This window comes from Ceratotherium simum, chromosome 35, assembly GCF_057802395.1.
Source record: "Ceratotherium simum simum isolate JZ-2026a chromosome 35, ASM5780239v1, whole genome shotgun sequence".
Classification (NCBI taxonomy): Eukaryota; Metazoa; Chordata; class Mammalia; order Perissodactyla; family Rhinocerotidae; genus Ceratotherium; species Ceratotherium simum.
In genome coordinates, this window is record NC_141934.1 from 14,236,656 (window position 1) to 14,260,789 (window position 24,134).

The window sequence follows — 24,134 nt, forward strand, 5'->3', positions numbered from 1 at the left end:
ACCAACACACCACTTGTCCAGCCATGCTGAGGCGGCGTCCCACATACAGCAACTAGAAGGACATGCAACTATGACATACAACTATCTACTGGGGCTTTGGGGAGAAAAAGGGAAAAAAAGGAGGAGGATTGGCAATAGACGTTAGATCAGGGCTGATCTTCCTCACAAAAAATAAAAAATAAAAAAACAGATAAAGTCTCTTAATTATCTTCTTTTTCATCAAAGCTGAACTGCTTCAATTTCTTTACTACTCTTTCCCCTTCTGCTCCAATATTCATCCCTTTGACCGTTCTTGTCAATCTTACTAGGGCTTTCTAGTTTGCACACGTCCTTTTAAAGATATTTTGAAATGAACTAGATAAAAGGAATCCGGATATTAGAATGGAAATATTGCAGCAACCAAAACCCCTGGCTATAGTGGATGGAGTGTGTTTGGCCCTTGCAAGTTAAAATCATTGTCTCATTCCTTAATCTTTGAGGTTTTATCAAATCTCTGTGGGCTGCAAGTCACATAAGGCCCTGGAGCTGATGGAAGAACGCACTCTTGTAAGCATGCTGCCCTCCTCTCTCTGGGACTCAAATAAGACAGCAGCTCTGTGGGGCCCGCCCCGTGGCTTAGTGGTTAAGTGCGTGCACTCTGCTGCTGGCGGCCTGGGTTCGGATTCCGGGCGCGCACGGACACACCACTTGTCAGGCCATGCTGAGGCCGCGTCCCACATACAGCAACTAGGAGGATGTCCAACCATGACATACAACTATCTACTGGGGCTTTGGGAAGAAAAAGGGAAAAAAAGGAGGAGGATTGGCAATAGATGTTAGCTTAGGGTCAGTCTTGCTCAGCAAAAAGAGGAGGATTGGCATGGATGTTAGCTCAGGGCTGATCTTCCTCACAAAAAAAAAAGAAAGCAAGCAGATCTGTTAGTCTTGGCGCCCTCCACCGCAGAGAGCCGACTGCAGCAATATTTGTGGGTGCAGCTCCAGACGTGATTTCAGACTCCAGCCCACTCCTCATTTAATAGGGGCTCATTGGCTACTCACCAGCGGAGTTTTTGCTTTATTATGTTTTTGTTTCTAATGGTTGTATTATTAATACAAGTGAGGACAGAAGCAAGTGCTCGGAGAGCTGGCATTGGGCCTGGCACTGTTCCAAGTGCTTCTCTTCAAACCAGCATCCCTATGAAGCGGGTACAATTATGGTTCCATTTTACAGATGTGAAACAGAGACAGGGACTTGGAAAGATTAAGAGATTCCCAAGGTTGTACCACCAGGAAGCAAAGATGGGGTTTGAACCCGGATGGGCTCATGTTCCAAAATCCTTTGCACTTAATCACTATGCTATACTGCCTCTCTTATACGAAAAAAAAAAAAAAAAAAAAAACCACAAAAATTTAAAATGAGAATATTTGGAATCACTAAAATATTGTTTGTTCTAAATGCATTGTTTTCAACCTCAGAAAGCAAGTGATTCTTTTTATTCTAGCTCCATTTGGCTAGTGTAGGGAGACACCTGGTGGTCATTCTGTTTTTCAAAACTTTTTATTAAGGGAAATTTCAAATATATACAAAGTAAACAGCATAGTATAATAAATTTCTCCTCTACCCAGCTTTAACAATTATCAACATTCTACCACCTTGTTTTCATTTATACCTCCACCCACTCTCCATCCCCTCCCCCACCTGATTAAGTTTTATGGTTCTTTTTAAAGTAAAATTTACATATCTCAAAATGCACAAAATCTTAACAGTATATCTTGACAAATAGATACACCCATGTAACTCACAGCCCTATCAAGTTCAAGAACGTTTCCATCACTCCAGAAACGTCCTTAGCCAGACAATCCCCCTAACCAGGCAACAATTGTTCTGATTTTTCACTGTAGATTAGTTTTGCTTGTCCTAGAATTTCATGTAAATGGAATCATACGGCGTGGACTCTTTTGTGTCCGAGTTCTTTCACTCAGCATAATGTCTGTGCGAGTCGTCTGTGCCGCTGTGCGTACCAGTCATTTCTCTTTCATCGCTGTACCCGTTCCATTGTATAGCTGTTCCACATCCATTCTTTAGCTGATGGCAATTTGGATTGTTTCCAGCTTGGGGCCATTATGAATCAAGTTGATGTAAACCTTCATGTTCAGGTCTTTTTGTGTACATATGTTTACATTTCTCTTATGTAAATACTTAGGGATGAAATCGCTGGATCAAAGAGTAGAGGCGTTCATTAGAAACTGCCAGACCTTTCCCCAAGTGATTCTTCTTTTTTTTTTTTTTTAATAAGGCAGTCTCCTTATTTCATTTTATTTTATTTTTTTGTGAGGAAGACCAGCCCTGAGCTAACATCCGATGCCAATCCTCCTCTTTTTTGCTGAGGAAGACTGGCCCTGGGCTAACATCCGTGCCCATCTTCCTCCACTTTATATGGGACGCCGCCACAGCATGGCTTGCCAAGCGGTGCGTCGGCGCGCACCCGGGGTTCCCAACCCGGGGACCTCAGGCCGCCGCACGGGAGCGCGTGCACTTAACTGCTTGCACCACCGGGCGGGCCCCTCCCCAAGTGATTCTGTCGCCTTACATTCCTATCAGCAACGTGTGAGAGTTCCATCTGCTCCACATCCTCGCTAATATTTGATGTTGCCGGTCCTTTCCATTCAAACTGTTCTGGTGGTTTCTCATTGTGGTTTTAATTTGCATTTCCCTGACGACTGACGATATTGAGCATTTTTCTACACGCCTATTGGTCTATCTTCCTTTGTGAGGTGTCCATTCAAGTCTTTTGCCCAGTTTTTATTGGGTTTCCCTTTTTACTATTGAGCAGTAGGGCTCTTCTATTCTGGATACAAAGCCTTCACAGGTATATGCTTCATGAATATTTTCTGCCAATCTGTGGCTTGCCTGTTCATTTTCTTAACAGTCTCTTCTGATGAGAAGTTTTTATATTTGATGAAGTCTAATTTCTTATTTTTTTTCTTTTATAGTTATTTCTTCCTGTGCCCTAAGAAAACTTTGCCTTCCTCTGGATGCAAAGCTATTTGCCTCTGTTTTCTCCTAGTAGTTTTATAGATTTTTGTATTTACATTTAGATCTAAGATCCATCTCAAGTTTATATATAATATGACTTTTCATATATGTAAAACATAAATATATAAATATATTATAAAATATATATAATATATTTTATATGTAAAATATATTATATATATTAAAATAATATATTTTACATATAAAATAATATATTTTATATATAAAATATATATAATATTTTATATATAAAATATATAAAATATATATAATATATATTAAAAAATATAAATATATAAATATAGTTCAGTGCAGAAAAGGAGATCTTTTCAACCAATAGTGCAGGAACAACTAGATACCCATAAGGAAAAAAATTTCATTTCAACTCTTATCTCATATATATATATATAAATTTAAAAATATAAACTTATATATATTTTATATATTATTATAATAATATATTAAAATGTTATTTTATAATATGTATTTTATAAAATCTATATGAGGTAGGAGTTGAAATGAAATTTTTTTCTTATAGTATCTACTTATTCTTGCGCTATTGGTTCAAAAGATTTTCCTTTTCTGTACTGAACTATTTTGGTACCTTTATCAAAAATCAACTTACAGTCTTGATTACTTAAAGTGAAGAAGTGTGAATCTTCTAGCTTTGTTTTTCTTTTTCAGGGTTGTTTTGGCTGTTCTAGGACCTTTGCATATTCATATGTGCCAGTTGTCAATTTCTTGTGTCTCATGTAAATTCACCCTTCAGTGCCTGCTCTGCAGTAACTAACTGGACTCCTGAAGCGTTTCTCTTTGAAGTGAGCATGATGCTGATCTTTGTCAGTAGAGGGCGCTGGAGGGACATGGCAATAGCAGGAGGTTTCTCTTCCCGGCTCCGTCTGCTACGTTTTGCTTTTTGGCTGCACTGTCAGCTGCACAGGGGTATGTGGGTGGGACGTGCACTAAGTGTGTGCCCAAAACATATGTCCCTCAGTGACCTCACGGCCCTGGCCAGGCCTGGTGACCACCTTGCCACAGCCGTCCCAACACGGACATCACACACTCCAGGCCTCCTACCTACAGCATCACCCCCACTCTCCCCGCTCACCCTCCAGCCTCACCTTGCCTGAGCCCTGAGGTGCTGTTTCCCTTGGCCCTCCCTACACAAACAGTCTCCCGCCCAGCAGTGATCTGACTCCCTTTGTGCCCAGGAGGGTTGTTCTGCTGCCTGGTGACCATGGACCAGCTCCGGCCCTGGTAACCCAGCGAGATTCTCTGCCATCCAGTGAACGGCAACCACACCTTCTCCAATGAGGTCTAAAGCCCAGGCTTGGGGAGGGGACCCTCCAAGTTTGTTCTTCCTCAAATCCTGTTCTGTAACAAGCAATTTCCTTCCTGACCAAACTCCTCACTGCTCATCTGGGAATTACATAGCGAGTTCAGGCAACTGACATTTATCAAGTACATGATGGTCAGGAAAGCAGGCTCTGGGGCCAGGCTAGCTAGGGTCATATCCTGGCTTTGCCTTTTGGCAGGTCTTGGGCATGTTTTATACCCTCTCTGTCCTCAGTTTCCTCATCTGTAGAATGGGCATGGTAACAGTACTGACTTCATAGGGTCAGAGTGAGGATTAAAGGAGATAATACATATCGAGCCTTTAGAGTGGTGCCTAACCCAGTAAATGCTCAGTCTCTGTCAGCTGCTGCTGTTACTATTGTTAATGTTTTTATTATCATCCTCCTGTGTCCCTAACCAGATCATAAACTCACTGAAAACAGCATAATTTAATCTTGGCTCTCTACTCTCTCCAGGGCTTAGCATCTTGCTCTTTCCATGTTAGACGTGCAATAGGAATTACAGAATCAACGAGCTGCTGAGGGCTGTTCTGTTTCCCGTAGGAGGAAGATGTGAGGAGGAAGCACATTCGCCTGCACATGGAGGGCACGCTGACCGCCCGGGACAAGGTCGGCGTGCAGGATTTTGTGCTGTTGGATGCCCACACCAGCGAATCTGCTTTTCTGGACAATCTTCGCAAGCGTTTCAGCAAGAACCTCATCTATGTAACGTAACCCATTTCTCTGCTGTTTTCCTGTGATAGTGGTTCCCTCCCTGCCTTCACAGCCTTGATGATCCTGAACATCATCACCCTATTAGGACAGCCATTAAAGGGAGAGGTGGAGGGACCACTATCAGATGCACTTTGATCTTTTGTGTTAAGGTGATTATGGCCGCCAGTGACAGAGACCCAACTTAAAGGGGCCTAAGCCCCGAAAGGGAATTTATCAACCTACATCACTTTAGGAGCCAGGAATAGATCTAGGGTCTCAGATGATGTCTTTGCGTGTGTGTGTGTGAGGAAGATCAGCCCTGAGCTAACATCCATGCCAATCCTCCTCTTTTTGCTGAGGAAGACTGGCTCTGAGCTAACATCCGTGCTGATGTTCCTGCACTTTATGTGGGACGCCGCCACAGCATGGCCTGACAAGCGGTGCCTCGGTGCGCGCCTGGGACCCGAACCCGGGCTGCCAGCAGTGGAGTGCACGCACTTAACCGCTACGCCACAGGGCCAGCCCCACAGACGATGTCTTGATGACTCTTTCCCAACTTTCTGCTTTCTTTTGCGTCAATTTCCTTCTGGAGCAGCCTCTCTGCAAGGTGGCTAGGCGGTTGCCAGCAGAATCATGTTGACATGTTATCAGCTTAGAGTTGCTACTGAGAAGAAAACAAGTCTTCCCGGAGATGTAGACGTTGGTTGGCTCTGATTGGCCCATCTTGGGCCATGTGCCTATCTCGGAACCAACCCTCTTAGGTAGGAAAGAGGAATATTCTGATTGGCCAGGCTATTTACCCAAGCCTACCCCTGGAGGTGCGGGGTGAGCCCAGTGCCCCCCTGACTATATGACAAGGACTGAGGGCAGGAGAAGCAGGCTCCTCAAACGCATCTGTTGGAAGAAGGGGGACTAGAGATGCCAGGCAGGCAAAAATAAGAGATACCCACCACATCCCATGGATCTTCAAGGGTCAAGACTGCAACAATTTACCGGAACTCTTCTCGGGTTGGTCTGGTTGCTTCTAGTGGTAGTCAGTTTTTATTAAGTTCTCCATTTAACACCCCACCCTGATTTGATTAATCAATTTTCATGTAAATTCCTCTAAGGTAAACTCCACAGTGTCTCTCTGTGTGTAGTGGGGTGTTATTAAATTTAATTTTATTGAGATTTTATTAGAAATAGATTTTATGTATAAGCAAAAGAGAAACAGCATGGTATAGAGAAGTATAAATGGGATGACAGAATCATCATGAATAACCCATTTCCAGTTTGAACAGACAAGTTTCAGAAACTACATTGTACCCTGGAAGATTTCTACTGGTTGAAGCAATGCAAAACTTTAGTCAAAATACTCTTCTCTGTTCGGGTTCTCTGTTTGATTTTGTCCTAGAGTTGGAAACATTCGTTGGAATGATTTTAGCCTAATTTAACATAGGCTTGAGTACCTCCAGTATTTGAGAGCCTGAAATAAAAAGCAAAACAGACTCAGAATCTGAAAATTCCAGATGTATTTTCAAAGGAGCCCAAATATTTATTTTTCTTATGTAAGAGCTTAGAGCTTTGTTTATTCATAATTGTATTCCAAGAAGTTTTACATTGGTGGTTATATTGCAAATATAAGTACTTCAAAAACTTGAATATTAAGAGAATCCAGTGTTGAAATCTAGGGAGGTAAATGCCAGCAGTGGGAGCGTTTGCCCCGTCTGAGACGGCTGGTGTGCATGCTCGCCCTGCTCTCACTCAATCGCCTTTATGAGAGACTTTGTGAAACAGGAATCAGATCCTGGTGTTCCTCCTTTAAAGCCATTTCATGTAACCGTACAGGGCAGGTGTTTCATTTCAGTAGGGAAAGTGTCTCTGCCACCCACTGCATTTGGAATAAACCCCCAATCCCTCACACCCCGTGTGACCTGAACTCGCTTCCTCTCCAACATCATCTTTTACCATTTTCCATTCCCCTCCCCACCCCACTGGCCTCCAGTGCAGCCAGCCTGCTACCCTTGTCCCTTCAGCCTGAAATGCCCTTCCTGCCGACTTTTTGCGTGACTGGCTCCTCATCCTTCAAGTCTCAGCTCAGATGTCACCTCCTTAAAGAAGCCTTTCCTGGGCCGGCCCCGTGGCTTAGCAGTTAAGTGCGTGTGCTCTGCTGCTGGCGGCCCGGGTTCGGATCCCAGGCGCGCACCGACGCACCGCTTCTCTGGCCATGCTGGGGCCGCGTCCCACATACATCAACTAGAAGGATGCGCAGCTAGGACATACAACTATCTACTGGGGCTTTGGGGGGAAAAAGATAAATAAATAAAATCTTAAAAAAAAAAAAAAAAAGAAGCCTTTCCTAAGCCCACGAGCTAAGGTGCCCTTCCTTAGTCATTTGCTCTGTCATTTACCCTATTTACACCTTTCTTAATGCTCTGATTGAAGCATCTTGATCCCTTGTTTGTCTGCCCACCCACCATGTAAGCTCCATGACAGCAGAGACCCCACCTGTCTTATTTATCATGTTATATCCCCAGCACTGAAGGAACCCATGGGGATCATAGTATGTGACGGTCTTTTGCTGTAGCCATTTGCACTCTGGAATTCCTCATTAGTGCTTTGGTCCATTCCTCTAGACATATATTGGGACCCTCCTTGTGTCTGTGAATCCATATCAGGAGCTTGGAATCTACACTGTGAGCCAGATGGAACTTTATCAAGGGGTCAATTTCTTTGAACTGCCACCACATATGTAAGTAGCATCCATTAGGTCATCAACAGGAGTATTTTTCTATTTCTTTCCTTCCTCTCTTTTTCTTTTTTCCCTCCCTCACTCCCTCCATCCAATCCACCCATCCATCCACCCATCATCCATCCATCCATCCATCCATCCGTACACTTATCCATCCACCCATCCACCCATCATCCATCATACCTCCATCTACCCACCCACCCATCCATGCATCCATCCACCCACCCATCCATGCATCCACCCATCATCCATCCATCCACCCATCTGTACACCTATCTATCCACCCATCCACCCATCATCCATCATCCCTCCACCCACCCACCCATCCATCCATCCATCCACCCACCCATTCATCCATCCACCCACCCATTCACCCATCCATCCCCCCACCCACCCACCCATTCATCCATCCATCTAGCCATTCACCCATCCATCTACCCACCCATCCACCCACCCACCTATCCACCCATCCATCCATCCATCCATCCATCCATCCACCCACCCACCTATCCATCCATCCTGATCCTTGATGCATGCTCATTATGTTCTGTACCTCACTTAAACTGCTGCCTTCTTGTGAAATAAATCTTTCAATGCAGTAGAAAACATCAGCAGATCATTGTCGAATCTCAGCTTAAATAAGATGAGAGGTGGAATCTTTTGTAATTGCTGAGAAATCTAAGTGTGGCTGGAGAAGTGTCTTCTCTGGGAAGTGGCTTACTATCATGCCATCTACTAGTGCCCAGTATCATGGAAACTGAAAAGAATGCCCACTGGTAGAAACTTACCAGGGCTGCAGATCCATAAGACAAGCAATTTCCTGTCTGATCTATACGTGACTTGGGCTTCGCTGAATTTCTCGGTTCTTCTCCCTGGTTGACTCCTGGGCCGGTATTTAGGTTCTCCCTCCATTTTTCTTGGTGACTCATCTCTTCACTCCCCAAGGCATTTATAAACCTTTCTGTACCACCACCACCAGCGATTTCTGAAATAACCAGCTTTCAAACTCAGCCATGTATGAAGATTATACTCTTGGGAGACCTTCATGATTTGTTTTCTGATCTTGGTGATAAAGCCCTTATAATAGTTTTACCTCTTGTCCTAAAGATATCACAGAGGTTTTAAAATCATTTTGGTTTCCTGTCTCTACACTCTTAATTCTCCAGTTTGTGAGGGAAAGAGAAAACGTGAGATCTTATTCTATCAATCAAATTATTTAATATTTAGACAAGATGTTATTTCCATCTACAGTTAATAGAATGTCTCTTGGGGATATAATTTAGTATCTGGCTTATTCTTATAAGAAGTGTTGATGGATTTTTAAGAGTAAATTTGTTAAGTTATTTCCATTACTGCTCAAATTCTTCACTTTGTCTCTTCTACTGTTTGAGTTTTGGTATCTACTACACTTTATGTGCGATCAGTCAGTGGCTCGTGCTGGGAGTTTGCCATCTGACTGAGCCCAGTGTCCTTGTACCACAGTCTGGATGTGGCTTCCTGGAGGCAGCATACTTCATCCTTCTGATCTAGTAGGTGTCAGAGCCAAGAGAAGTATCATTATAGCCACTTCCCACTCCTTCCATCTCTGTCCCACTCCTTCTCCAGCTACGCCATTGCTGACAACGCTTACCGCATGATGTGCTCTGAGCTAAACAACCATCTTATCCTCATTTCTGGAGAGAGCGGGGCAGGGAAAACTGAGGCCTCCAAGAAGATTCTCCAGTATTTTGCAATGACCTGCCCAATGACCGAGTCACTACAGATAGCCCGTGACAGACTGCTGCTCTCCAATCCAGTGCTGGAGGTAAGCGCTCTTTGAGGACCTATAGAGGGATGTTCCAGGGAGGTCGCTAAGGAAGAGGACTCCTCTGCTTGGGCAGGTCAATCAAAATGGGCAGGTCACTGGGAGTTAAGAAGAGGGGTCTCATGGGTAGTGTTGTAGTTAAGGGCATGACCTTGAAGTCCAGTGGGCATGGATGTTAATTCCAGGGCAGCCCCATGTACCAGCAAGCTTCAGCAAATTACTGCATATCCCAGAGCTTGGTTCCCATCTGTGCAATGGGTCTGCTTATAGTACCTACCTAGGAGGAGGTTTTGAGGATTAAATGAGATGAAGGCATAAAAAGCACATAACAGAATTAGTAAGCACTGAAATAATGCTCTATTGTTTATTAATATTTTTCTTATTTAATTAAAATCATTTTGATTATTATTTCTCCTATTGCAATTCACTGACTTGCTGGATGATTTTGAATAAGTTATTTTCTCCTGTGTTTTTTGTTGCCCATTGTGTAAAAGATGTTTACGGCTGCAGGAATTTTCCCGGTAGAACTTTGGGCTGAAAATTTACCTCTTTGATATAAGAGGGGGTCTGGTGATGGGGCCTGTCAACTGGGCCTTCTAGAACAGCAAGGGGCTACGGTCCTATACTCCTCTCCTTGGGCCATTTCTTATCTATTTCTACACTGGATTCTAGGGAGAAGATATTTTCCCCTTCTTTTCTCTGGGTCCAATCCCAGTATTTGACATCAAATCCTCTGTAGTTAGTGAATCCTTCTTGGAAGATAAAGTATGGCTTTCATCCCTGGCTCCCCCCTCCCTCCTCCATTTTCATAATAAGCATGTTGTTTGGGGTCATGAGTATGGTAAGCTTAAACGACAGTGAATGACGGTTTGGTTCAGTCTCTCCCCTTCTCCTCTGCTTTGTATTCCAAGGCTTTTGGAAATGCCAAAACACTCCGGAATGACAACTCCAGCAGATTTGGAAAATACATGGACATACAGTTTGACTTTAAGGTACACTGAAGTTCCTATTACTGGTTCATGGGGACCCCTTAACTTGCCAACAACAGGAACCCAACCCAAGGCACCTTAACGGAGGAAGGGCAGTTATTGGCTCAAACAGTTGAAAAATCCAGGATTAGTGCTAGTTTTAGGAAATGCAAATAAAGACCACAATGAGATACCACTTTATACCTTCTAGATGGGCAAAAATTAAGTCTGATAATACCAGGTGTTGGCAAAGATGTGGATCATTAAAAACTCTTACACGTTGCTGGTGGGGTGTACATTGGTGCAGCGCATTTGGAAAACAGTATGCTGTGAAGTTGAAACCATGTAATCTAAGGAGCCACTCCACTCTCAGCACTGTTCCTACAGATGTGCAGGCGTGCCTACAACAAAACTGTTCAGGGTGGTAGAAGGATTGGGAATACCCACCATCCAGAGAGGACTGACTGTCCATCGACAGGAGAATGGCTAGTTAAATTACGGGATGCTCACACAATGGGGTGTTGTATGGCAGCGAGAGCAAATGAATGACAGCTACACATGACATGGACAGGTCTTAGGAACATGTACTGTGTGTCAATGAGATGCTATTTCTGATAAACCCTGGCTCAGGGTTTCCCGGGGGCTGGTACACGAACTTCTGTAGAGTGTGCACAGACGTTGAAAAACATTTAATAACTATATATATTTTAAGGCTTTTTAGGGGCCAACCCAGTGGCATAGTGGCTAAGTTCACGTGCTCCACTTCAGCAGCCTAGGGTTCACAGGTTCAGATCCTGGGCGTGGACCTACGCACTGCTTGTCAAGCCATGCTGTGGCAGCGTCCCACGTATAAAGTACAGGAAGATGGGCATGGATGTTAGCCCAGGGCCAATCTTCCTCAGCAAAAAGAGGAGGATTGGCAACAGTTGTTAGCTCAGGACTAATCTTCCTCACAAAAACAAAAAAAAAGACTTTTAATTGAAATTCAACATACATACTGAAAATGACACAAATCCTGAGTTCAATTCAGTGAATTTTTACCTATGTCTCTACTTGTGTAACCGCCACTCAGATCAAGATATAAAAATTTGTAGCATCTAGAAGATTCTTCCACTCTTCTCTGATAATAACCCCCTTCCCAAAGGTTGCCACTGTTCTGACCTCCAGAATCACAGATTCATTTTGCTGATTCTTGAAATTCGTATAAATAGAATTATACAGTATGTTCTATTTTGTATCTGGCTTCTTTCCATAAACATGTCTATGAGATTCATCCAAGTCACTGCATGTAACAGTTGTTCATTTTTTTATTGTACAACTTTTATCACCATTTGTCTGTTCTCCTGTTGATGGACATTTGGGTTGTTTCCACTTTGCGGCTGTTGCAAATAGTGCTCTGAACATCCTAACATGAGTCTTTTAGTCAATGTAAGCACTCATTTGTGTTGGGTATGTACCCAGAAGTGGCATTGCTGGGTTCTTACCAGCAATATTATGATAATTAATAACAGTTCCAGTTGCTCACACACCCTTGCCAACATTTGGTATTGTCAACCCTTTTAGTTTTAGGCATTCCGGTAGAGTATAGTGGTTTCTCATTGTGATTTGTTTGTATCTCCCTGAATATTAATGAAGTTTTGCTAACTGGCCACTTAAAAATCCTCTTTTGGGGCCAGCCCGGTGGCGTAGTGGTTAAATTCACATGTTCCACTTCGGCAGCCTGGGGTTCGCATGTTCAAATCCTGGGCGCGGATGAACACACCACTCATCAAGCCAAGCTGTGGCAGCATCCCACGTACAAAATAGAGGAAGATGGGCACAGATGTTAACTCAGAGCCAATCTTCCTCAGCAAAAGGAGGAAGATTGGCAACAGATATTAGCTCAGGACCAATCTTCCTCACCAAAAAAAAAATTTTTTTTAATTAAAAAAAAATCCTCTTTTCTGTTAAAGTCTTTTGCCCATTTTTAATTGGCCTGTTTTTCCTTATTGATTTGCAAGTGTTCTATATATGTTATGGAATACAAATCCTTTTTTGGATATATTATTAAAAATAATAATTAAGGGGCAGGCCCGTGGCGTAGCAGTTAAGTGCACGCACTCCGCTTCGCCTGAGGGTTCTCAGGTTCAGATCCCAGGTGCGCACCAACATGCCGCTTGTTGAGCCATGCTGTGGCGGCGTCCCATATAAAGTAGAGGAAGTTGGGCACAGAGGTTAGCCCAGGGCCGGTCTTCCTCGGCAAAAAGAGGAAGATTGGCATCAGATGTTAGCTCAAGGCTGATCTTCCTCACACACAAAACAAATAATAATAATAATAATTAAGACAGTGTGATATTAGCACAAAGATATATAAACAGGCTGATGGACTAAAATGGAGTCCAGAAAGACCCCATGTACATCACCTGACTTATGACAAAAGCATCACTGTGGTTCAGTAGGGACAGGATTGTCTTTCCAGTGAATGGTGCTGGTCCACTGGCAATCCATATGGATAAAAAAGACTTTTGACCTTCTACCTCATTCCACATACAAAAATTAAATAGTGATTGATCATAATCCTAAATGTGAATGGTAAAACAATCATGCTTCTAGACAAAAACATAGAAAACATCTTCCTGACCTTGGGGTAGGCAAAAATCTTTTTAAACAGAGCCCAGAAAACACTAATCATAGAAGACTGATAGATCAGACTTTGTGCAAATTCGGAATTTCTGTTCCTCAGAAGATGCCAGTAGGAGAGTGGCTTGCTTATTGTCATTGCCTCATTTTTGGTTCTGTTTTGAAGGGCATTCCTGTAGGCGGGCATATCATCAGTTATCTGATAGAAAAGTCGAGAGTCGTCTATCAGAACCAGGGCGAGAGGAATTTCCACATCTTCTACCAGCTGCTAGAGGGGGGTGAAGAGGAGCTCCTCGCTTACCTGGGTCTTGAACGAGACCCTCAGCTGTATAAATACCTCTCACAGGTGGGAAGGACCAGCACCTGGCCTTGGTGGCTCTTTGGAGGGGGGTCAGGGGTGTTTGTGGGGGCCCCTCTATGGATCTTCAAGAACTTGCTCATTACCATTCTAGAACTATCCTACTAGCTGTTTCTTAACACTTATCATAACCCCTCCTTTTATGCCTGGCAGGTGTATTATCTTGGTAAAGCAACCAATCTCTAGGTGAGTGGTTGTCAGCCCTGGCTAAAATTAGAATCACCCAAGGAGCTTTTTAAACACAAATGCCTGGGCTCTACCCTCCAGAGATTCGGATTTAATTGGTGTGAGTGGGACCTGAGCATCAGGGTTGTTTTAAACGCTTCCTGTGATTAGAGGTAATTCAGTTACTCCCCTGGTGATTCTAATGCACAGCCGAGGTGAGCAGTGCTGGTGTAGGTGTGATAAACTCACTGTCCGTCTGTGCCTGCCACTATGCCGCTTCATTCTGCTTTCACAACTAGTTCGGAAAACACTTTGTCCACCTCCCTGCCTTCCGTTCTGAGGATTGTTAGCTGCAAAACGAACATACACCCTTACAGAAATGGTCCAGACCATTCTCATAAGCAATCCTGGGATCTAGTGTTATAAAATGGACTTTCCTAGTTTAACTTCCCAGCGCTAGGGTTCTAGAATGCCCAGACTGTATCATCTATCAGTATTTGACGTCACCAGCACCTTTTTCCCCAAGATTTTTGGGTTTTTCTCTTCTCACTGGGCCTGCCTTTTAACAGAGGTCACTTGGCAGAGTGCGAGCAGGGACATCATTTGAGAAAGAGAACAAGGTCTTAAAAAGTGAATCTTGTAAAACAAGAACCAATATTTCATGGTAAATTATGGAGGAAAAGAAGATTTGGCTGAAATTTACCTTGAAAAATAAAACTAAATAATGAAGATAAAAGAATCTCCTTTTATATTTAGTAAGCTTTGTACTAATTCTTAGAACAAAGAATAAATCAAGTTTGACTTTTTTTTCTTTTTTGAGGACCTAATTTTTCCAACAAAGCTGTATGGTAGCATTATATTTGGCTTTTCATAGCCTGATCAGAGAGGATCAATGTGTAAAAATAGTTGAGGGTTTCATCCATTTTCCCAAGGGCTTCATCTAACCCTTTGATAACCAAATCATTTTCTTTTGGAGTGTATCATGTCTTGATCATTGTAAATTTTTTCTGGCCAGATGAATTTGGCCAGATCCTCATGCCGTAGCAGCTTTGGAAATGGTTCAAGCAATTCACCAGCATTATTTTGATCGATTTCATGATCTCCAGTAACTTTGGCAAACTTTGTGTCTTTATCAGCACTGCTTCCAAACCTCTAGGTGTCCTTGAAGGACTGACTTGCGCAGGCCTTGCCCTTGGGAGGCAGAGCAGATGCTCTGGTTTCGAAGGGAGGGATATTTGGGAGGCTGCAGATTTAACACTGGCCAGTTCACGGGTGAATATTTGCATGGTGTGAAACCTTTGGTTTCCCCATGCAACGACGAACTCTTTTAAGATAACAAATCTTCAGGTAACCAGGAAAGTAGGAATACCCTGTACTACAAAAGCAAAATAATAACCCTCATCTGGAATGTTTTCCCTTTAAATTGTGACATTGGTGGTCTGTTACCTGTTTAAAAGACAACTTCTAGAGCCAGCCCTGATGGCCTAGTGGTTCAGGTTCGGCATACTCTGCTTCAGCGGCCCGGGTTTGGTCCCCGGGTGCAGAACCACACCACTTGTCCGTCAGTAGCCTTGCTGTGGTGGCGGCTCACGTAGAAGAAGCAGAAGGACTTACAACTAGAGTATACAACTATGTTTGGGGCTTTGGGGAGGGAAAAAAGAAAAAAAAGAAAGGAAGATGGGCAACATCTTCAGGGCGGATCTTTCCCAGCAAAACAAACAAACAAAAACAAAGTCTGCCCTATCTCTAAAAAAAATAATAGAAGACAACTTCTAGAGTTAGTGGGAAAAGTCTCGACACACCACTGCTGGTGATCATTTCCGTATAATCTGTGTTTCTCTAAATGCCGAGCTTTTATTTCCTTGAGCGAGGAGGGTCTCCTTCCGTCTGGTCCTGCAGCGAAGTTTCTGCTTGGGCTTTGCTAAGTGCGTCAAGACTGTTTTCTGCATTTAAACGTTATTTCCCTGCACGTTTCAGCACGTGTTTATTGAGATAAACGTCTTCAATTTATTTAGCAAAAATGGCAAGAAAAACTATTTTTAAAAACAGATACGAAGAGATATACCACGAAGATATAACTTGGAAAGTTTTCGCAGAACAGAGATAAAATTCCAAATCAATTTGGAAAATGCAGGAGTTGACAAATTTCCATGTGACAGACAATTAGAATAAAACCTGTTCTTTCACAATTCAGAGCATTATAGAACTAGCTCTTACATGCTTGTAGAGAAAATTTTGATTTAGGAATAGGTATTCACACACCTGACTATCCTTGTAGAAATGCCATTAAGTGACCCAATTTTGTGTCCACAGGGTCATTGTGCCGAAGAGTCGTCTATTAACGACAAGAATGACTGGAAAACTGTTTCCAATGCCTTTTCTGTCATCGATTTTACTGAAGATGACCTCGAGGTGTGGGCCCCATCTCAAACCGGGGCTGGGAATCTAGAAAGATTCTGGTCTCTCGGTGATTGCACAGTAGGGTTGCCTGATTCAGCAAATAAAAATACAGGAGGCCTAGTTACATTTTAATTTCAGATAAACCATCCCCAATTTTTTAGTATAAGTACATCCCAACATTGCATAGGACAAACTTATGCTAAAAAAGTAGTCATTGCTTATTTGAAATTCAGGTGTTAACTGGGCATTCTGCGTTTTATCTGGCAGCCCTAAGTTTTCCCAGTGTTGTATGCGAGGAGGGGATCATGTTCCTTTTTCCCTCAAGTCTAATCTCAAATATTTAGATCTCATAGAATCTCATAGATAATTAATCCTCATAGAATTATCGTGTATGCTCCTATTTTGGAACAAACTAGAACAAATTGTAGGATTTATAAACATTTTCTTCTTACATTTGTCTTTTTTTTTTTTTTTTTGATGGTTAAAACTGCTGATCTTTCAAGGACCAGAATATAATTTAAACACTGCATGATCAGAGACGAGCCCGGATATATATATATCTGGGACCGTGACATTTGAACATTAAATGGGTTTTTTTGGGGGGTGGGAGATACAAAAATAAAAGTATCCTGTACTGGAGATTGAATGAGGCATCTTCCTACTCTCTGCTGAGGCTCTTTCACCCCCTTGCCGCTTCTGTAAGCTCGGGGCTGGAATGGGGGAGGGGGGTGGTTTTCCTTTGGGTATCTCTGATGACAGTTATCAATTAGGCGGCCACCATCTTCTCTCCCTGTCCTCCTCGCCACTTCCCACGTTCCTAGAACCTCTTTGGAATTATTGCCAGTGTCCTACACCTGGGGAACATTTGTTTTGAAGAGAACCACCACGGCTGTGCCACCATACCACACACCCATGAGATCAAATGGATCGCCAAGGTGATGTTCCAGTTTGGAATTGCACGGGGGTGGGGGGGGGCCCGGACCCTTTCAGAGGTGGAGAGATGGGAGGGGGAGAGAGGCAGCTGGATGCCCACATCCCAAATGGCTAATACCGTGTTCTTCCAGCTGATAGTGGCTAGGATGTTTAAAGAGCACGGGGGTACTGAGGGAATGGGCGAAAGCCAGTGGGTTGAAAGACCAAATGTGGTCTCTTTTGCGTTAAAGCACAATTATCAGTCAAGACAGATAACCCTGGGCCTGGAAACTGCAGGAACTCTTTATAAGTTAGCAAAAATAAAATCCAGTCACTGATGGCATTTTGGTTTCCATTTATTCAGCTCCTGGGGGTCCACTCATCGATCCTTCTGGAAGCTCTCACCCATAGAAAGATCGAAGCCAAAACTGAGGAGGTAAAAATGGCTCTAGGTGAAAGTGCGCTTGCCCTCCCGCCGCTGCTGCCAGCAGGATGGTGACCCTAGGGGAGGCCAGATCCCTGAGCCTGCCCACCAGGTCCTGTGTAGTCTAGCTCCTGCCAGCATCTCCTTCCTTAACCTCCCCATCCCCCACCATCACACCATCACTAGCTCTCCATGTCTCACACTTGCCATGCCTTCCCTCCACGGGGTCTTTGCACATGCTGTTCCCTCTGCTGGAATACTCTTCCCTATGCTTCATCTAGTTAACTGCTCCCCGTCCTTCAGTTCCCAGGGGTCACTTCCTCAAGGAGCTTTCCCTGCTCATCCCACCTCTACCCTAAAGCACCATATGTATCTCCTTATAGCACGTGTCACTCTCAGCTTGAGGGCAACATGACTCTTCTTTGTGTGACTCGTTGAATGTTCAGTACCCCCCACCTGTGAGCCTGCAAAGGCTGGAACTCTGTGTCTCGGTCACAGCTGTATCTCAGCAGCCCAGCACAGTGCCTGGCACATAGTAGGTCCTCAAGAAATTGCTACTGTGTAATCCATGCAGATGGGAGAGGCATCTTTCCCCAGCACGTATCTTTCTTTTTTTAAAAGTTTTTATTGTTACTTTTTTTATTGAGGTCATATTGGCTTTTAACATTGTGTAAATTTCAGGTGGACATTATTATATTTCAGTTTCTGTATAGACTGCGTGTTCACCACCAACAGTCTAGTTTCCATCCATCACCATACATATGTGCCCCTTTGCCCCTCTCGCCTTCCCTCCATCCCCTTCTCCTCTGGTAACCACTAATCTGTTCTCCTTATCTATGTGTTTATTTGTCTTCCACGTATGAGTGAAATCATATGGTATTTGTCTTTCTCTGTCTGACTTAATTTCGCTTAGCATAATACCCTCAGGGTCCTGATATCCATGTTGTCACAAATGGCATGATTTTGTCTTTTTTTATGGCTGAGTAGTATTCTGTTGTATGTATATACCACATCTTCTTTATCCACTCATCCATTGATGGGTACTAGGTTGCTTCCACCTCTTGGCTATTGTGAATAATCCTGTGTATCTTTCAATAGTCATCATTAAAGGCTAGTTTGAAAACTCAGAGGTTTTTATTTTTCTCTCTTTCTTTCTTTTTTTCCCTCTGTAACGATGCACCTGTCGTTCTTCTCAGGTGATATGCCCCTTGACACTAGAACTCTCTGTCTACGCTAGAGATGCAATGGCCAAGGCTGTTTACGGACGGACATTTATTTGGCTGGTCAACAAAATCAATTCCTCCTTAGCGAACAAGGTTAGTCCGCACGTTTTGGATGACTTGCTCTCACTGACATGGTAAGGTTTTATAATCATCGTTACTCGAAAGAATTTGTGAGAATTGACTGTAAGCTTGGCAGGGACAGTGTCTTTTCACGTCTACATATCCAGTGTCTAGCACACAGTAGGCTCACAAAAATGCACATTGAATGATTTTTTTTCTTTTTCTTTTTTTGCTGAGGAAGATCGGCCCTGGGCTAACATCCATGCCCATCTTCCTCTACTTTGTACGTGGGACACCGCCACAGCATGGCTTGATTAGCAGTGCGTAGGTCCGCACCCAGGATCTGAACCTGAGAACCCTGGGCTGCCGAAGCAGAGCGCGCGCACTTAACCACTACGCCACCAGGCTGGCCCTGAATGATTTTTTTTTTAACTCCTACTCCAGACTCCAATTTAAATGTTGTCTCTCACTTTTCTCCCACTTTCCCAGGAAGAGCTTGTTTCTCCTCCTTCTCTGCCCCTGATTGTAGTTTGAATAAATCTGTATTATAACAATTGCTCCAAGTATTTGTGGTATTTATTGTAGTTCTATAATTACAAGTAATTGTAATTATTTACTTATGTCTGTCTCCCAAATTAGTGAGAATATGGGAAACCCTGATGAGTTTTTTCTTTTTTTTTTATTTGAGGCATAATTGGCATATAACATTGTGTAAGTGTAAGGTGTACAACACATTGATTTGATACATTTCTATCACAATATGATTGCCATTGTAGCATTAGCTAACACCTCTATCATGTCACATAATTATCACTTCTTTTTTGTGGTGGGAACAATTAAGATCTAGTCTCTTAGCAAGTTTGATGTTTATAATACAGTCTTGTTGTCTATAATCACTATACTGTGCATCAGATCTCCAGGACATATTTATCTACTAGTTGCAAGTTTGTACCCTTAAACAACATCTCTCCTATTCCCCCACCCCCTAGCCCCTAGTAACCACCATTCTACTCTCTGTTTTTTTTGTTGTTTTGTTTTTGTGAGGAAGATCAGCCCTGAGCTAACATCCGATGCCAATCCTCCTCTTTTTGCTGAGGAAGATTGGCCCTAGGCTAACATCCGTGGCCATCTTCCTCCACTTTATATGGGACGCCGCCACAACATGGCCTGACAAGTGCTGCATTGGTGGGCGCCCGGGATCCGAACCTGCAAACCCTGGGCCGCCGAAGCGGAGTGCGCGTACTTAACTGCTGCGCCACCGGGCCAGCCTGTCTCTCTCTGGTTTTTTTTGAGTTCAGTTTTTTTTTTTTTTAGGTTCTACATATAAGTGATATCATACAGTATTTGTCCTTCTCTGTCTGGCATCTCGCTTAGCATAATGTCCTCAAGGTCCATCCACGTTATTGCAAATACGCTGAGTGATTTTTGCAGTGTGTCCCAAAGTGTGGGATGCACAGCATTTGACGTATGCCAGATGGCTTTCAGTGCACACAGAAGCTTTTCATTTTAACTGTAGTATATTTTCATGTATATAAGAAAAAATATAATGACTCCTTCTAACTCACCCAAAGATCTTGTTTCCTTTTTAAGCAGAATTATTTATATAAAAAAGAGAGTTTACTCAAAGTTAGAAATTAAGGAAATGGTATGAGAGGAGGAGTACACGGACGTGTTGAAATTCATGGAGGTAGAACACAAAGGATGGATTTGGGAGGCATCGACTCAGTACACTACACAGAATGTTAAACTGTGTCGCTTCCAAAAAAAAAAAAGGCATATTCTTTTTTTTCCCCCCACCAAAGCCCCAGTAGATAGTTGTATGTCATAGCTGCACATCCTTCTAGTTGCTGTATGTGGTACGTGGCCTCAGCATGGCCGGAGAAGCGGTGCGTCGGTGCGCGCCCGGGATCCCAACCGGGGCCGCCAGTAGCGGAGCACGTGCACTTTACCGCTAAGCCACGGGGGCGGCCCCGGCGTATTCTTTTTAAATATCCATCCTTACCTGACAGCAGGTGGTCCTCGATTTAAAGTGATATCCATACCACCTGTCTTCTCTCCTGGATAAGCATCTCCTTGGCTATTGTCTGTAGGTCTCTCCCTCTCTCCCGGATTCAGTGTGAGCTTGGGAGGCTGCGGAGGGCTGAAGCAAGAAAGTGAATCAGGAAGGGAAGGTCTCACCTCTCTGGTGATGGATGTGGAAGCTGGGATGGGATCTGGGCAGGCTACAGGCAGGAGGAGTGAGCTGGGAAGATTGTTTCCGTGGTTCCCTAAGGTTCTTCCGTGAGCCATTGTTGGAAAGAGAGAAGGCATAAGCTCTATAGCCAAGTCCCAGCTTTGGGGGCAGCTACTGGATTTTGAGTGTCACAAAGTAAAATACCTAACGATTAATGGTGTGTGTTATTTTGACTAGGATTTCACCAAGAAAACTGTGATCGGATTGCTGGATATCTATGGCTTCGAAGTCTTCGACAAGAATGGGTGAGTTTTTCATTACCTACCAGTCCTTTGCTCTTCTTTAAGGTCTGAGTCTGGTTTAAGGCATCTCTGATGTTATTGGAATTGATTTTCCAATCCCCAGAAATCCTCCAGATTTGCGTAGCCCCTAATTCGTAGACTGTTCCAGAAGTGGAATAACCATAAAAAATGAAAAGGTCTTTGAGCTTGACTCTTATCTATTTAGTAAATTATTTGATTAATAAGGACTTTGCTTTTTCTGTATTAAAAAGCACCCTTAAAAAAAAAGTAAATAAATTTTTAGAAATTGGTCTACTTGGGGCCGGCCCAGTGGTGTAGCGGTTAAGTTCGCCCGCTCCGTTTCAGCAGCCCGAGGTTCGCAGGTTTGGATTCCTGGCGTGAACCTACACCCCGCTTATCAAGCCATGCTGTGGCAGCATCCCACATATAAAGTAGAGGAAGATGGGCACTGATGTTAGCCCAGGGCCAACCTTCCTCAGCAAAAAGAGGAGGATTGGCATGGATGTTAGCTCAGGGCTGATCTTCCTCACAAAAAAAATATATATATACTGGTCTACTTATGTAGCTTTAGTTATTTAAATCTTTTGTATCTCTAGTTTTGAACAGTTCTGTATAAATTACTGCAATGAGAAACTCCAGCAACTGTTAATTGAGAGAACCCTAAAAGCGGAACAGGCAGAATATGAAATGGAAGGTATAGAGGTAAACATTTTGATGTTTTCTCCTTGTTTGATTTCTTCCTCTAGCCAAAGACATTTACTTGAGAAATATTGTTTCATTGGCGATTTTTCCTGACTAGTGTGAAGAAGTATCTTTCACTCCTTCTCTGCTTATTTCCTGGGAAATTATTTTGATATTCAGAGAGTATTATTTTTTAATGTTAGAGGTAAAAGTCAGATCTCGAAAAAAAAATTTTGGAAAATCAATTTAAAAGAAAGGCATTTTATGCTCATCTAAATCCTTCTTGGAGACTTCTTTCCTCTTTGTCATTTTAGTGGGAGCCGATTCAGTATTTCAACAACAAGATCATCTGTGATTTGGTAGAAGAGAGACACAAAGGAATCATTTCCATTCTGGTGAGGAAATTGACGTTGACTTAGAGCCCATTCAGACGGTGTTTACAACACGTGGAAGGACTTTTTCCCAGGCTGACAGATGGTTGAGGGCAGATCCACTAGAGTATGGAAGCTGAACTTTTTTCCTGAATTGTTGCTCGGAGCTTTAGGCCGAGATTTCTCCTCTCGTTTGGGTTCACAGACCTAAATTTTAGCCCATTGGGAAATGGCAAGGAAAGACCTTTGAAATGAAAACGTGCGTGTCTATCTTCCACAGACAAGGGAGGATGAGCCAGAGAACTGTAGGCGGGTGTTCAGAGCAACAGGGGAGGGGCTGCTTTTATGCTTAGAACGGAGCAGGGAGCCACAAAATGTCGAGGGAGGCTTTACAAAGACCGCCCATTGATCCTGAGTTGAGCCTCCTTGGGGTGGGCCTGTGACCACCTTGTTTTGAACTATTGCAACTTCTGGAACATCTGTGTCCTCGAATCCACAACTGTTTCAATTCTAACGTCAATTTTTTTTTAAATTTTTTAAATTTATTTATTTTTCCCCCAAAGCCCCAGTAGATAGTTGTATGTCATAGCTGCACATCCTTCTAGTTGCTGTATGTGGGACGCGGTCTCAGCATGGCCGGAGAAGCGGTGTGTCCATGCGTGCCTGGGATCCGAACCCGGGCTGCCACCAGCGGAGCGCGCGCACTTAACCGCTAAGCCACGGGGCCGGCCCTCTAAGGTCAATTTTTAAAATAAATCCTAATGGCCCATGAGAAATGATTTCCTTGCCTTGCTCTTTGTTAGGGATCTTCTGCACCACTGTTTGCCTTCCTTTTAATGAAAATAACTGGTCCCCTGGGGCTGGCCCCCTGGTGTAGTGGTTAAGTTCAGTGCACTCCGCTTTGATGGCCCAGGTACACAGGTTCAGTTCCCAGGTGCAGACCTATACCACTCGTCAGCCGTGCTGTGGTGGCGTCCCACATACAAAATAGAGGAAGATTAGCACAGACGTTAGCTCAAGGCTAATCTTCCTCCGGCCAAAAAAAAAAAAAAAGGAAGGTTGGAAACAGATGTTAGCTCAGAGCAAATCTTCATCACCAATAAAATAAATAAATAACTGGTCCCCTTCCTCTTCCTGCCTACCCCCCGCCCCACCTAACTGCTGTGTGAGCCCAGCATTCTAAAGCACGGCTGAGACCTTAATGGGAGGTGACTGTAGTTGCCAAGAACCTGGGCACCACCAGGATTCCAATCCCAGCCCCATTGCTTACTAGCTGTGTAACCTTAGGCAGGTGTCATGACCTCTCTGAGCTCCAATTTCATCATCTTTAAATGAGTACAGTGATAACAGCACTTACCTCAGAGAGGTGTTGTAAGGACAAATTAAGTGCGATTATACATGCAGAGGGCTTAGAACTATGCCGGTGCATGGTAAGCATTCAGACTCTATTCTTTCAACAAATACTTATCAAATGCTTGCTTTATGCCAGGGTTGTGCCCTGTGCTTTGGGACACGGCAGTGGACAAAACAAATCAAAACCCTTGTACTCAGAGGGGTTAAATTGTAGCATGGGGCGACTGGCGACAAACAGGTTAATGGGCAAAATATGTAGATTGTGCCATGGAGAAAACAGAAAAGATTAGATGTGGGGAGGGGATTCAATTTTAGGTAAGATGGTCTGAGAAGGCCTCACTGAGAGGTGAGGGGACAAGCCACATAGACATCTGGGGAAGCACATTCCAGGAAGCACGGACCGACATAAGCTGGTATATGTACATTCAGTGTTCATATGGATTGCTAGACTAGTACTTTAAATATTCTAGTAATAAATACTTGTTTCTATTTGTTTTTCCATAGATGGAGTCAGAGAACATAGAAA

General features: G+C 43.3%; 1 protein-coding gene across 1 annotated transcript in view; it reads left to right on the forward strand.

The window, feature by feature from the left end:
• Positions 1-4,920: 4,920 nt before the first annotated feature.
• The window catches only part of MYO1H (myosin IH), a 50,592-nt gene continuing 31,378 nt past the window's right edge, over positions 4,921-24,134 (forward strand). Inside the window, exons 1-12 of the mRNA XM_014787042.2 lie at positions 4,921-5,076; positions 7,680-7,795; positions 9,401-9,599; positions 10,511-10,591; positions 13,353-13,532; positions 16,023-16,121; positions 16,931-17,044; positions 17,386-17,457; positions 18,642-18,761; positions 21,139-21,206; positions 21,800-21,905; positions 22,199-22,279. Of these exons, the coding sequence (XP_014642528.2) occupies positions 4,951-5,076; positions 7,680-7,795; positions 9,401-9,599; positions 10,511-10,591; positions 13,353-13,532; positions 16,023-16,121; positions 16,931-17,044; positions 17,386-17,457; positions 18,642-18,761; positions 21,139-21,206; positions 21,800-21,905; positions 22,199-22,279 (1,362 nt within the window). The 5' untranslated portion in view covers positions 4,921-4,950. The remainder of the gene's footprint in view (positions 5,077-7,679; positions 7,796-9,400; positions 9,600-10,510; positions 10,592-13,352; positions 13,533-16,022; positions 16,122-16,930; positions 17,045-17,385; positions 17,458-18,641; positions 18,762-21,138; positions 21,207-21,799; positions 21,906-22,198; positions 22,280-24,134) is intronic.